Consider the following 14,813-nt stretch of genomic DNA (forward strand, 5'->3'; position numbering starts at 1 on the left):
ACTGGAGAACCCAAAAAACCCCACCTCAGGCACAATACCTTGGGTCCCGGTAGGCCAGGGAGGCCGAGGTCACCCACATCACCCTAGGAAGGAGGAGGAGGGAGAAGAGGGTGTGAAGAAGCTGCCCAGCTCCAGGCAGGAGCAGAATGGTGCTCCCCAGCCCAGGAACTGGGGTCTCCCAGAGATGTGCCAAGGGTGCCAGCTGCCTTGTGGGACAGCTGTGACGTGTTCCTGGGGCACGTGGGAAAGGGGACACTCACCCGCTCTCCTTTGGGCCCCGGTTGCCCAGCTTCTCCCTCTCTTCCTGGAGGACCCTGTAAGATCCCAGGAGTTGGTCCCAACAGCGGAAAGCCCCGCAGGGCTAGTGAGCACTGGGACCCCCACCACCACAGGGTGGCCCTGGGATGGGTCCCCTTGGCCACCCCGTAGACCTACCGCTGGCCCTGGGGGCCCAGGGATCCCATCCCTGCCTGGCAGCCCAGGTGGTCCTGGCAGCTCCGTGCGGTTCATCCCAAACCGTCCTGGCTCCCCTGGCAAACCGGGCACACCAGGTGGCCCTGGGGGACCAGGCGGCCCTCGTGGACCCTAGAAGAGATGTGGGGGGCCATGGCTGAGGGTGTCCCCCCACTCCCATCTGGCAGGACAGGCACTCACCCCCACTCACCCTCAGGCTCTCCAGGTCACCACCGAAGCCAGAGCCCTCCATGTCAATGAAGGTCTGGGGAAGAAGCATGAGGGGGATGTCAGGTGGCACTGGGGTGGCACTGGGGCTTGCCCAGGGGCTGGTGGCTGCCCTCCGCATCTCTGTGGCTTGATGAACCCCCCATCCCTCAAATCCCTGTGTCCCAGGCAGCACCCACCAGCTTGTCGTTCTTGGAGGAGGGTCCTGGTGGTCCCGGAGGGCCAGGTGGTCCAGGGGGTCCCCTTGGCCCCAGGCCTGGCTCACCCTGGCACAAAGGAGAGAGCATGATTTGGGGGATCAGCCAAGCTGGGGGTAAGAGGAAGGAGGGTTCTGCCCCCCAACACCGGCACTCACCTTCTCCCCCTTCAGGCCTGGCTCCCCTGGCATCCCGGGGAACCCCGGGGGCCCCATTTCACCCTGCAAAGGGGAGCAGTGGGGGCTCAGCAAGTGGCAAGACAAGGGGGTGGCTGTCCCCATCACCCTGCCACTCCCTCCACCCCACTTACGGGTTTGCCATCCTCGCCAGGATCTCCCTAGGGATGACAGAGAGGGGACAGGTCAGTGTGCAGGTGGGTAGGGTGGGGAGACAGATGACACCCTGTGGGGGGGGAAACTGACTCACAGGCTCACCGTCCCTGCCAGGGAATCCATCCTTCCCCGGTGGCCCTGGGGGGCCGGTGACCTGCTCCACCACAGAGCCATCAGCATGCCGAGAGAGGGTCCCAGGGGGTCCAGGGTCACCTGGTTCTCCTTTTTGGCCCTTAGAGCCAGGGTAGCCAAATCCAGCACTGCCCTGGGGAGGGGAGGGAGATGGGGATGGGTGGCAGGTGCCTGAGGTGGCAGACCAGGTAGGGCACGGCTCTGTGCCAGCTCCCCCAGCAATGCTCACCTTGATGCCCAGGTCTCCTTTCTCTCCCTGAGGATCAGAAACAGAGATAAGTCTGCATCAAACACAGACATGTCATCGGCACCCTCAAGCCCTCAGGGACCAGCTCTTACCCACCTTTTGACCCTTGACACTGCCTGGCCCTATGATGCCACTGGTCCCTGAGTCCCCTTTCAAGCCACGTTCCCCCTTCTCCCCCTTTTCGCCTTTCCGGCCAGTGCCTGTGGAAAAGAACCCAGTCGTGGTTGGGGACGGCCACACCACCATGTCCCCAGTTGTGCAACCTGGGGAAGGGGAAAGCTGCTGGAATTACCTCCTGTGGAGACCTGCAGCGTCTCCTCTGCCCTGGTCCTCTCAGCTTGCTGCAGGGACCCCCCGCCACTCCTCGGACCACTGCCCCCCGCCACGGGTGGGGAGGTCACAGGGACAGCATCCACCAGCCCTGGGACACCCTGCGCCAACAACGAGACTATTCACCTCCCAGTGCCTTCCCGTAAGGGACAGGTGCTGCGACACCATCAAGCATCCCATGACCTGGGCCATGCAGGGCACTCAGCCCTTCTCATCGCTAGAATTCTGGGGTCTCCACCTGAGCGCAATGCCTGCAGGCAGCAACTCACCTCGACCTTGCCCGAAGGCTGCTGACCACCTTCCATCCCGCTGCCAAAATCCCCAGAGACCTGCGTTTGCCCATGGAGAAGGGGTGAGGGCTAAGCTGGGAGCACGGTGGGGGCAGCCCTGAGCCCACCCCGGCCGTGTTGCCAGCGCTCACCTCCGCGTCATCCTCCTCTTCCTCGCACTGGCGCTCAGCCGCCCGCGGGTCCCCTCGGAGCTTCAAATCTGCAATCACCCCCTGGAAGGAGACCACGGACAGGTGGGGGACACGGACAAGCCACCCTGCTGTGACGTGACCTGCCGTGCCACTCGGCCACCACATCCTCGAGTGGGAGAAAAAGCATGGATGAGACCTGCTGTCAGCACTGCGAGCAGCTGGAAGAGGTCACCACCCAACTGGAAACATTTGCGTGGGAGAGGAATTGGTATAATTTTTAAATTATATTTAAACTATGTATCTATAGTATATTTATTATATAACCTAATCTACTTATAATTCATTCATATTATGTCACAGTCAGCCTGGCTGAACTGTGACTGCCCCTGATCCTTGTTTTCCTAAGCCCACTGCGTTTCCTTGCCCAGATGTGGTGCACTGTGCTTTCAGGCCAGGCCAAATATTATTTTAGGTGTCTTGCCCAAAGAAGAGACACCAAGGGAGAGTTATCTCCTCTCTCTGAGCTCACTTCCCAGTGCGGTCCCCTGCTCCTCCCCACTGGGATCAGACGGATGGGCAGCAGCCCAACTTGGCAGACTCCCATCCCGACAGCATCCCTGTGTCCCACCCAGCAGCAAGAACCCAGGCTGAGTTCTGGGATATGCTGGGTGACCCCACTTGCAGTGGGATCTGTGGGGTTCAAGCTGGTACCCACACCCCCTCTCCTGCTCAGGCCGGGATGCTACGGGGGTTTGCCTGGAGGCAGCATCCTTAAGAAGGGATTTGTGGTGGTTTCTTTATAAACAAATGGCCTGGATGCACACGGTGCTTGCAAAACACAAATAAATAGTAAGGAAGTGCAGCTTATCCCAGGAAATACAACACGTGGGCTGCAGAACCTGCCAGCCATCCTTGTGTGGGGCAGGGCAGTCAGCTGTGGCCAGGGAGCCCTCGGGAGAGAAAAACCAAGGAGCACAGTCAAAAGATGCCTGTAAAAGCTCTGCTGGGTGTCTGGCCACTACCTCTGCTCAGCCCATGTAGTGCCAGCTCTGGCACATGGCTTGCCAAGCCATGCTGGCGGTGCTGGGCAGGGGCTGCAAGGTTGAAACCTGGGGCTTTCCAGAGGCATGGTAAATAAGCCAGTTCCAAGCACTAAAGTGAGGCAGTCCCACGAGGGATGGTGATAGGGGCCCTTTGCAGCCTCTTTGCTCTCATAAAGGAGCAGCAGCACCACAGATCTTACAGTGAATCCATAGAATCATGGAATCGTTAAGGCTGGAAAAGCCCTCTAGGACCATCGAATCCAACCATTAACACAGTGCTGCCAGGTCCCCCACTAAAACCATGTCCCCAGGTGCCACATCCAGCTGCAAACAAACCCTCCTGCCAGACCCCAGCTGAGATTCCATTTGCCTCCTTGAGAGCTGCCGTCCCAGGGGCTTCTGCACCACCCACAGGCTTTGTCCCTCCAGGTTTCTTGCCACAGCCACAAAGGCAACTCAGGAAGGAGCAGAGGTGCCAGGACACCCCTCCAGCTGCCTCCCAACGAGTTCATCCTGGGTCTTGACCCAAGGCCAGGCTTTAATCCGCTTGATGCCCCGTTAGTTCCAGATAACGCGAGGCAGGGCTGGACAGTGAGGGAAACACCACGAGGCAGTCAGATGCTGCTCCCTTCTCACCCAGCAAAGGCCTCCTTCCCTCCATGGCCAGCTATTCCCCATGGGAAAACCGGGGGCGGGCAGTGGGATTGGGGGTTGGCAAGCCTGGGAGCATCACCTGCTAAAAGGGTCTGCTCTGCTCCAGGCTGTTGCCACGCCTTCCATATGGTGCCAAACCTCTCCAGCTGTGGAGAGGAGCTAATCCACAGCCATGACCTGGCCCTCCCATAATGTTCAAGAGCAAAGAAATTGCTCTTCAAGAGCAAAGAGTTGCTCTTCAAGGGACCAACCCAAATCCCAGTGCAAACCAGATTGTAGTCCATCAATGATTAACCCCTTCCTGGGGGAGCTTTCCCTGCCCAAAGCCATTCCAGGGGAAATGTGGCAGTACAGTCAGGAAGATGTTTAAGCTCAGAAACGTGCTTTGTAGAGCTCCACAGGGAAAACATCGCTCCCTTCAGCAGAGCCTCTGTTGCTGGGCAAATCCTGCTCAGCCCAGGATAAACCCGAACATTCCTCTTCCCAAGTCCTGCAGGGGATTTCCAAGTCAGCTGGGCATTTTCCCCACACCCCTTATCTGGAACACGGGTCCTGCTCAAAGCACAGGCTGAGCTATCACATCCTTCCTCACTCTCCAAAGTCTTCCTGGAGATACCACCCAACATGAGCCAACAAAGATATGCTCCAGCCCAAGCATTTTTTCCACGTAAGAGAGACATTTTCCCAGCCAAACCAGCTTCTTCACCAAAAAGGAGCTGGGTATTTTTAGGAACACAGAGATCAGAAGAGGCTCCCTGTATTTGCTTGGAAAAGGCAATGGTGGGAGCTGCATGGCAGCCCCATGTCCTCCTGCCAGCCCAGCTTGAGAGCTTTGCCTTGGTGAGCCCAAGACAATAAATCACTGACACCTCAAGCCACCTTCCCCTCCATCTCAGGTGTCCCCTTCCCCAGGGACACATATGGAGCTGGTTGTCTTCTGGGCATGGGCGGTGTCACATCTCTCCAGGCTTCTGGGAGACACTCCTGGGGGAGACCCGAGCTCTTACCTGGTATTTATCCGGGTCAGCCCCTCCAGCCTGAGCAACGAAGAGCCCAGAGCCCTCTTCCAGCTCCATCTCATCTGGGGAGCGCTCGAAGCGGACACGCTCGTGCTCCTCACAGTCCAGGTAGAGGACAACTTCCTCCTCCTCCACGCTGATGGCGAAGCGTGTCCACTGGTTGAGCAGGGTGGGCACGGTGAAGGTGGCAGCCGGGTAGGAGCTGGGCGAGCCCGGCTCCGTGTAGTAGAAGATGATCTGCTGCTGGCCTGCCCGCAGCTCCGAGAGCTTGACGCCCACGTAGATGATGCTTTGCGAGGAGTCCGTGACGGCGAAGAGCACGCCGGCCCGGGGTGTGGTGGGCTGGATGTGGAACAGCAGCGAGAAGTCCCGGTAGAAAGGGCTTGGCAGGTGGTACCGGGCCACCTGGCCCGTGTTGGCATTGGGACCGAAGACGTAGCCAGGGTTGTTGTCGGGGCCATAAATTCTGTGGATCTCCTCCGTTGGTGGGTCCCCGATTAGCTCCAGCAGGCTGACCTCAGCACTCAAACTCTCTGCAAGGAGGAAGGACAGAGGATGGTCTCAACCAGACAGGCAAGGATGGTCACTCAGCAAGGACACCCCTGCCCATGCCTCCCAAATACACTGTTCTTCAGTGGCTACCTTCACTCACCCACCCCAAGATTTGTGCGTTGGCCAAGGCAGTGACCTTGAACCACTCCCACCACATCATTCGTATGCGTCTCCCAGTATGCCCCCCATTCCCAGCTGCTGGCCCTCCAACCACAGCTGGGACAGCACAGAATCAGAATCATGGCATAACTTGGGTGAGAAGGGACTTTAAAGACCACCTTGTTACAATGCCCCTGCCATGAGCAAGGACACACTCCGCTAGTCTAGGTTGCCCAGATCCCTGAGATGAGATAAAACCAAAGGGGTCTTGCCCCTGGTAGGGAGATGCTGCTGGAGCACCAGGATGCTGAGCCACCATGGAGCCCCAGGGAAGTGTGTTGCATCCATACTCACTCCGGGATCGCAGTGACCCCTCGCGTCATCCCAGGACAAAATCCTACGGTCACCCCAGCTGGGAATAAATCAGAGCCATCCCCTCGCAACACCCTGGGAATGCTGCTCAAGCCAGCTCAGCTTCCCAGATGCTCTCAATTTGGAGGTCGACTCATTTCCCAACTCCTATTGAGAATTAGGGAATTGGGGAAGTTCTGCTGGAGACCTCTCTCCTACCCGGCGCAGCTGAACATCTGGTCAGGGTGAGCCAGCGCTGTGTCCGCCAGCTCCCGTTGTTCTGGCAGCCAGCACATCCTCATCGCCCACACACCGGGCGCTGAATTCCTCCTCTCCTATGTCAACCGCTCGGGGCCAGTGCCAGCTCCAAAGGAGAGACTTTTTAACCTCTCCTTTCCTGGGAGGGAGGAAACCCAACCACCCTGGCTCCAAAACTGCTGGGGAATCTGCACTGGGAATGGATGCTCAGTGCCAAGTTTCAGCCCCATCCTGAGCCAGGAGCGGGAGCTGACATAATTCACTGTCCCCAGCTCTATCCCTGATTTTCATGTAGAGCAATGGAGAGTGGGGGGAATCAGAGGTGTATCCTGAGGTATCCTGGGCTGAATCCAGGAGGATCAGCCAGGAACCTCCACCCAGCTCTGGAGCTAGGCATTGTCCTCCAGAGTGAGCAGAGAAAAGGAGAAAAGGAGAAAAGAGGGGAAGGGGAAGGGGAAGGGGAAGGAAAGGAAGGGGAAGGGGAAGGAAGGGGAAGGGGAAGGGGAAGGGGAAGGGGAAGGGGAAGGGGAAGGGGAAGGGGAAGGGGAAGGGGAAGGGGAAGGGGAAGGGGAAAGGGAAGGGGAAGGGGAAGGGGAAGGAATCAGCCCAGCCCAAAAGGAAAACCCATCACTCAGGATGGTGATGAAAACCTGAATGCTTCTTCCAAAGCCTGGGGGACATGGAGCACTTCCAGGCTCCCCAGCTGCCAAGCCCCAATGCCAGTCACAGCCCCACGACAGGAACCCAGCATGGGGACATAAGAAGTGCCACCAAATATAGGTGGGGGCAAATTTTTGCTCTGCCAGAGCCAGACACCCTGATATCTGTAACTCTGGCTCTGAAACTGCTCCATGTCCACCCTGCTCCCCAGGCCCCCAGTCCCTCCCAACCCTGGCACCCCAAAACTGACCACCTGGCTGGGAGAAAATCTTCTTCCCATCCTTCCATCAGCTCTAGCCCCTTCATCTGTCCTGTACTGGCATCAGGCTTCCCTCTGGGGCATCCCCAATCTGCTTAGAGGAGAACCTCTGGATCCTGGAGTCCAGCAGCCTTTCACTCCCAGATGGGCACAGCCCTACACCAAAACTGATGGGGTGAGTGAGTGGGGCCCCCCCAGACTCTCGGCCTGTGACCCAACCTTGAGTCATCCCGTGCTCAGCAGCTCACAAGCTTGTTCCAACTGCAAATGCCAGGATGCAGGGATTGCATTTATCTGGGGTTGGAGGAAGCCAAATCCACAGCAGCTTTAAGGAAAAAGGAAACCAGAGCTTCCTCCTGAGGATCCACACGGCTGTAAGAGCCAGTGCTGCAATTCCTGCAGACAAGTCATTGTGTCCCCCCACAGGGCTCAGGATGATGGGGACACGCTGAAAGAGGCTTTTGTTAGCAGGGCAATTTGCAACCATTCTCCCCTTGGAGCTGCAGCCGGCTCTGGGAGTCTCCCTCCTCCTCAAACATCCCACTCGCCCCTGAGTCCAGGGTGGGAGCTGGGTGCTAGCACTTCCCAAAGCAAATGGACTTTTTTCCTGCATGACAGAGACTGGATGGAGACTGGGGAGCAGAGAGGTAAGGGGAGAGCCCTTCAAATGTCTGCTTCCCTACAAAATCCAAGTGCCCCTTCTCACCCCCAGAGCTTTCAGGCCACACCTGCTTTTTCCAAAGGGCATCCAGATCCCAAATATTGCAGCCCATCATCCCTGTGGCAAACTGGCAGCATGCACCACAGAACATGAAAAGATGGTGGGGGCCGCAGTGGGTTTGGTGCTGGCATGGGACGGCTGTGGGGATGTCTCTGGACGCAGTGATTCTGCCATTGGAAATGTCCCCAGGATGCTCCAAGCCACCTTCCCACTCTGCCACGACCTTCCTGGCTGGCCTGAGCCCAGCCTGACAGCATGGGATTCAGGGGACCCCCAGCACGCAGCTGCACATCAAATCACTCCATGGGGTGCACCACAGCCCCCACATTCCCCACTCATTTCCGACACTGCCCATCCAAGCAACCACAGTGCAGTGCCAGGTGGGAATGCACCTCCTCTGCAAGCATCCCCATGATCCCAGTGCATCCCCTCACAAACACAGCCTCTTTGACACCGAGGGACCCTGTGTGCGACCCTGATTTGCCAGCCCCCAGTCTCATCGTTCCTCCTTGGCATCTCCCGGCCATCTCCCGAGGGCGCAGGGGTCGGCATGGGAACACAGCCTCATTCAGAGGCTTTGGCAGGCGGCGGTGGGGGTGGGAGCTCCAGCTTTCATCCCAACTGCATTTCTCCAAGCACGAGTCACCCCCCGCTCCTGTCTTTCACCCCCCTGCCCTGTCTGGGTCCCTGGAAGGTCACAGGCACGGAATGATGAAGCCGGGGGTGAAGTAACCTCTCCCACTTTTCCAAGCAGCGGGGATCAAACATTAGCCGCCATCAGGTGAATCATTAACCCCAAAGGGCTGCTCTGGGAGAAGGGAGCACACAGGCATGGCTGAGGGTCACCTTGAAACCTGCTCACCAACACGGTGCTGTGGCTGGGTGGTCATGGGGTCTGGGTCCTTGCCCTGTTCCTGTGGGGAGCTGCCAGCTCTCCAAGTGCTCTGATCCCAGCCCAAAGGGATGGGCACCCCAAAGCCCCGTGGCACCTGGCGCTGAATGCCAGCACAATGCACTGAGGGAGCACCCCCTATGCTGGCCACTGTGATTCACCGGGAGCAATGCTCGGCCTTGTGGAGGGAGCCAAAACCCGCTGGTTCTGTTTGGAAAAGCCAAGGCTGGATGGAAAGCAATTTTGGATTTGGCAGCGTCCTATGGGCACAAGGCAGAAGCATCCCCCAGTGCCTGGGGGAGTCTGGGCAGGGGAGACATAACACAGGGACATTGCCCAGCCACATTACCTGCAGAAGCATTAATAAAGACACAAGAAACCCCATCATCCTCCTCAGGGAGAGCATCGCAAGGCAGAGGCAGGCGCCCGCCGGCCAAGTGAGTCCAACACAGGTCTCTGACGGCCTCGCAGAAGCCCTGGCACGGCGGGGGGGTTACGGGGACGGAGGGGCTACAGCCGGGGAGCAGCAGCAAGCAGAGGAACCACTCCAGGTAGTGATGGCACCGCGACTCAAGCAGCCCCTCCCACTCATGCAAAGCTGCCCGAATTTCCTCCTCGCTGCCGTGCTGGAGGTAATTTGGCAATCGGACATGGCTGGTGCCCAGCACACTGCAGAAGGGCAGGTGGATCGGGATGGGCTGGCAGCGGCCGGCCACTGGCATCAGTCCTGGAAAGAAGGATGCGAGCCCCGCGCTGCCACTCCCGTAGAGCCGTGTGGTAGCGGTTAGTAAATTGAACTCCAGAGGGACGGAGTTATCGGCAGCAGGAGGATCCACACCCTTATCCACCCTCTGGTCAGGCCAAGGGGGGCTCTGGCTCCCATTCCTGCTGGCCAGAGCCAGCCCCAGGTGGCCGGTGCCATGCCATAGGTTCGGTGATGCTCCGTGGCGGTGATGGGGAGGTGGTGCCAAGGGGTTCCGGAATGGGACCGCCTGCTCAGGGGTACCGCCACCTGGTGAGGAAGGAAAAGGGGCACTACCTGGCTGGGGACCTGCTGGTCTCTGCAAGGACACCTGTGTCTCCATTACTGTAGGAGTTTCCGTCCCCAGGAACTCTGGGTTGTTGGTGGTCACTGTCTTCAGGAGCTGTGGGTTCTCAGTATTCCCCAGGAGCTCTGGGTTCTCAGTGGTCACTGTCCTCAGGAGCTGTGAGTTTTCAGTGTTCCCCAGGAGCTCTGGGTCCTCAGGGGTCACTGTCCTCAGGAGCTGTGAGTTTTCAGTGTTCCCCAGGAGCTCTGGGTCCTCAGGGGTCACTGTCCTCAGGAGCTGTGAGTTTTCAGTGTTCCCCAGGAGCTCTGGGTTCTCAGTGGTCACTGTCCTCTGGAGCTGTGTGTCCTCGGTGTTCCTCATCGCCAGGAGCTGCAGATTCTCAGTGGTCCCCATGCCTGGGAGCTGTGGGTCTTCTGTGGTCCATGTCCTCAGGGGCTGTGGGCCCTTGGTGTGCCCTGTCACCAGGAACTGCAGGTCTGTGGTACTCATCATCCCTAGGAGCTGTGGGTCCTCAGTGGTGCCCAGCGCCAGCAGCTGCAGGTCTTCAGTAGTCCCTAACCCCATAAGCTGGGGTTCCTTAGAGGTCCCTGAACCCAGGAGCTGGGAGTCTTCGGTGGTCCCCATCCTCAGGAGCTGTGGGTTCTCAGTGGTCCCTGACCCCAGCAGCTGCAGGTCCTCAGAAGTCCTTGTCTCCAGGAGCTGTGGATGCTTGGAGGTCACTGACCTCAGGAACTGGGGGTCTTTGGTGGTCCCCATCCTCAGGAGCTGCAGATGTTCAGTGGTCCTTGTCCCCAGGAGCTGAGGGTCCTTGGTGGTCCCTGACCACAAGAGCTGGGGGTCCTTAGAGGTCTCTGACCCCAGGAGCTGAGGGTCCTCGACATTCCCCAACCCCAGGAGTTGAGGGTCCTTGTCGGTCCCTGTACTCAGGAACTGGGGATCCTCGGTGTTCCCCGACCCCAGGAGCTGCAGGTCCTTGTGGGTCCCTGTCCCCAGGAGATGGGGGTCCTTGGTGGAGCTGCTGGCCGCCTGCTGTCCCGGGGCAGGTGACATGCTGTGGGGAGGAGCAATGCTTGGCCATGCCGTGCTCTCCAGCAGCCCTGTGGCATTCCTGTCCCACTGCTCCATGGTTTTGGCTGCAGTTCCCTCACCCACAGGTGCTGCTGTAGCAGGATCTGGCTCCTGCCGCCGTGGGGTGGTGACATTTCCCACCACCTCATCACCCCACGCCCCTGGGGACGGGCTGGGAGCCAGAGCTGCCTCTGAGGTTGGCAGGTCCGACGCCAGGATTCCCTCGCGGGGTGCTGCTGGGCTTCCTGTGGTCTTCGTGCTGTCCCAAACCCAGTCCAGGAGCTGTGCTTCGGAGCAGGAGAAGCAGCAAGCCAGGAGGAGGAGAAACCCAAAGCGAGCTGAGGCCATTGGAAAGGGAAAACGAGCTCCGTTGCTCCCGAGAGCGAAGCGGAGAGACTGGAGGAAGGAAAGGAGGGAAGAGGCAGGAGTTCTGCCCCGGCCAGGCTCTCGGAGCACTCCCATCGCTCTCTCCTCCCAAGCTCCGGCACTCGACCCTTCAAACCGGAGCGGAGCAGGGGGAGGAGTGGCCTCGCCGCCGGCCCCGCCAAGTCCTCCTCTCCCCAGCGCCAGCCTCCCGCTGTCGGCACGGCCCCTCGGCACCCCGACGCCTGCCTGGGGACCCACCTGAGCCCCCCAAAACCTCCGGGAGCCAAGCCAGCCTTCAGACGCACCCTACTGCCTGTCCCAGCAGCTGCTGCCGGATGTTTAACTCCTTCCTGCCCAGAAAATCCTAAATCCTCTCTCCCTGCTCGGTGGCTCCGGTTAACTCACCGGCACCCAGAGCTGTACATAGTGGGGTTGTGCATGGACATGGTCCTCATGGGTGCCCAGCTTTGGTGGGACACCCCACTTCAGGCCTCGGGAAAAGGTTATAATCTCAGAGCAAAACTGAACGAGGAGGGAAACCACTCCCAGAAAACATTTCCAATATTTCCACCGGCCAGAAACAAAAGTCCCCAAAGCCAAGTGTTTAAAGCTGCTTTCCCAGCTCGGTTACAGGGCCAGGACCCCCCAGGTGCTGTCACAGGATGGCCAGGGGGGCACTGCAACTTTCCTGCTCCCCCCAAGCATCACGTGCCAGCAACGCCTCGAAGACAGGTCTGAGCAATCACAAGTTTCCCAATCACAAGTTTTCCTGGAGCCCAGGATTAAAATCTCCCCTGGGCAGGGCTGGCACTCTCCCACACCCCAAAAATTTCAATTGTTCTTTGCCTTGGCTTAAAAATGTTACCCAAATCCACTTATCCAGCTCTGGTGACGGTGCCCCTCATTCCTAAGAGGCCAAGCAGAGATGGAGCATTCCCAGGGGCTGCACTGCCATGGTGACACCAGGCAAGTCACCTCCATGGCTGAAGAAGTGTCCCTGAGACAAAGTTTTGGTGGGGAGGTGACAATTTTGGCTCTCCTGGGCTGTGTGACCAAGTCAGAGTGTGCCGTGACATAGTCCTATGGAGTGGAGATCCTCACATGCCGGAGCTGATGCTCCGGTTTAAAAATATTCAGGAAAATCACCGAGACAAATGCTCAGATGCCCATTTTGCTTTATGCAACATTTCCCACACTACTTTTGAAGCAAAACAGGCGAGTTTTCTCCTGAAAATGGGAGCTGGCTGCTGCTGCCAGCAGCTCTCCCCATGACCGATGCTGTTAGGAGTGCCTGCTGTGGAACAGCCCCCACCAATCCGCATCGGACACGGGTTTGTCCGGATGGCAGAGCTTCCATATGGCTCCTCCCAGAGCTCCCGTGCTCCCATCAGCCTGGGGAAGGAGCCAGTGTCTGCCAACCTACTCTGGCATGTCCTGACGGGCTTGGCTGCCCTGGGGCCAGGGTGCAGTGGCAGAGTTCGGTGCAGGACTCCTTGGCACATCTGAGAGGGATAGGAGTGACTGCTGCTTCCATTCCCAGCAGTGGGATGGCAAACCTTGGTGTTCCCGCAGCCTCTTCCCCACTCAGAGCTGTGCAGCTCCCAGGGTGGGGATCATCACATGCCCCCATGAGCTGCCTGGTCTTTGTCAGGAGGATTTGAGCAGCAGCACCCTGCTGGGGTACCCCAAGCGTGTGCAGGCAGGATGCCCAGCCAGAGAAATTCTCGCTTCTCCCTTCTGCTGGGATTAGGAAGCTCATGACAGCGGAGTGGAGCAGCAGTCCCGTGGGACACCCTTGTTAAGTCAATGATCTTCATTTCACTGCACACATCCTTGCTGGCAGCTCCCCGGAAAGGAGCCAGGGCTGGTGCATCCCCAAAAAAAGGGATTTCCAAATTAGGTGCCCTAAGGGTAGGCTGGTGGCACAAGTGGCACTAGAGCATCTTGGCCCAGTACAACAAGCTCCACCACTGACCAAGCAGGCAGGCAGGGACTGGGAAGGCACCAGCTGGTGAAAAACTTTGGAGAAGTGTTCTCCCAGGGAGAAGCCATGGCAGCTGGCTTGCTGGCAGAGTAGGGAAATCGCCTTGTTTTAGCCTTGTCTAGTCTAAAGGTTCCAAAAAGCACTTTGCACACTCCATGAGATGCTGCTGCCAGCTTGCCATAACCCTGGACTTCTTGAAAAGCAAATCTGGACCCTCACCCTGGTCCCAGTTCCCTCCCAAAGAGGCTGGCTGCATCTTCCCAAAACTGTCCGGCATCTGGTGCTGCAGCATGGTTCCTCAGGAAAAGGGGGATTGGGCTGCCCAAAGAAGGCACTGAGGGCTCAGTCCTGGGCCAGAAGAATAGAGAGGGAGGGAAGAAGGGGAAGAAAAGGAAAAGAGAGGAAAAACTAGAGGTGGGGGAAGAGCGTGGACATGGGAAGAAAATAGATTGGGGGAAGAGGGTGGGGGGAAAAAGAGTGGGGAGAAGGGGAAAATGAGAGAAGACGGAAAGGAGAAAAGAGAAAAAAAGAGATTGGGGAAGTCAAGGAAAGAGTGGGAAGTGGAGGAAAGTGCAGGGGGGAAGTGCAGAAGTGGAAAATGAGAGTAGGAAAGGAGAGAAAAGAGGGGAGAAAGGACAAAAAAGAGGAAAAAAAGAGAGGGGAAAAGAACAAAGAAAAGAACAGAAAAAAGAGAAGAGGGGTAAGAGAAGAAGAAAAAGAGTGGGGGACAGGGCAAGAGGAGGAAGGGGAGGGGAAGAGAAAGGGAAAAAAAGGCAGAAGAAAAAAGACAAAAAGAGAGGAAAAAGGGAGGTGAAGAAAGGAAACTGAAAAGAGAAAATGGGGGTAAAAAGAGGAGGGGAAAGGGAGAAAAAATAGGGAAAAATAGATAAAAAGTAGGAAAAAAGATCCTGTCATTGAGACCTGCAGCCTTTCATCCATGGTCAAAGCACACCAATGTTTCTCTCCGGGGTTGCTCTCTCTGCAGGATTTTGGGAGAGGACAGGGAGCCTGCCCCAGTACAGCTCAGCAATTCCTCCTGCACAGCCCAAGGTTTCTCCAGCAAGAGCCGGACAGATGGACAGACAGGCAGAGGGACGGACGGACGGACAGCAGAGGGAGCCTCAGGCTGAGCAGAGCACGGACGCCTCCTCAGGAGACCCCACTTTGTTGGACCCAGCCCTGAGATCACAGGGAGGGAGGGAGGGAGGGAGGGAGGGAGGGAGGGAGGCAGGAAGGGAGGGAGGGAGGGAGGGAGGGAGGGAGGGAGGGAGGGAGGGAGGGAGGGAGGGAGGGAGGGAGGAAGGAAGGAAGGAAGGAAGGAAGGAAGGAAGGAAGGAAGGAAGGAAGGAAGGAAGGAAGGAAGGAAGGAAGGAAGGAAGGAAGGAAGGAAGGAAGGAAGGAAGGAAGGAAGGAAGGAAGGAAGGAAGGAAGGAAGGAAGGAAGGAAGGAAGGAAGGAAGGAAGGAAGGAAGGAAGGAAGGAAGGAAGGAAGGAAGGAA

General features: G+C 58.0%; 1 protein-coding gene across 2 annotated transcripts in view; it reads right to left on the bottom strand.

The window, feature by feature from the left end:
- Positions 1-14,813, bottom strand: part of COL18A1 (collagen type XVIII alpha 1 chain) — a 36,997-nt gene that overhangs the window by 8,099 nt on the left and 14,085 nt on the right. The window contains exons 1-15 of one of the 2 annotated variants that reach the window (XM_066189342.1): positions 9,888-11,452; positions 5,045-5,589; positions 2,341-2,421; positions 2,189-2,248; positions 1,882-2,020; positions 1,686-1,789; positions 1,572-1,598; positions 1,305-1,475; positions 1,189-1,215; positions 1,037-1,099; positions 861-947; positions 665-718; positions 436-585; positions 261-314; positions 39-83 (exon numbers count right to left, since the gene is read on the bottom strand). In XM_066189342.1, coding sequence (XP_066045439.1) covers positions 39-83; positions 261-314; positions 436-585; positions 665-718; positions 861-947; positions 1,037-1,099; positions 1,189-1,215; positions 1,305-1,475; positions 1,572-1,598; positions 1,686-1,789; positions 1,882-2,020; positions 2,189-2,248; positions 2,341-2,421; positions 5,045-5,589; positions 9,888-11,427 — 3,147 coding nt within the window. In that variant the 5' untranslated portion in view covers positions 11,428-11,452. Of the gene's footprint in view, positions 1-38; positions 84-260; positions 315-435; positions 586-664; positions 719-860; positions 948-1,036; positions 1,100-1,188; positions 1,216-1,304; positions 1,476-1,571; positions 1,599-1,685; positions 1,790-1,881; positions 2,021-2,188; positions 2,249-2,340; positions 2,422-5,044; positions 5,590-9,887; positions 11,453-14,813 lie in introns of those variants that run through there. The other variant, XM_066189343.1, reaches the window with a different exon arrangement.

This window comes from Chamaea fasciata, unplaced genomic scaffold (assembly GCF_029207755.1).
Source record: "Chamaea fasciata isolate MVZ Bird 193981 ecotype frontalis unplaced genomic scaffold, bChaFas1.0.hap1 SCAF_8, whole genome shotgun sequence".
In the NCBI taxonomy this organism is placed as follows: Eukaryota; Metazoa; Chordata; class Aves; order Passeriformes; family Sylviidae; genus Chamaea; species Chamaea fasciata.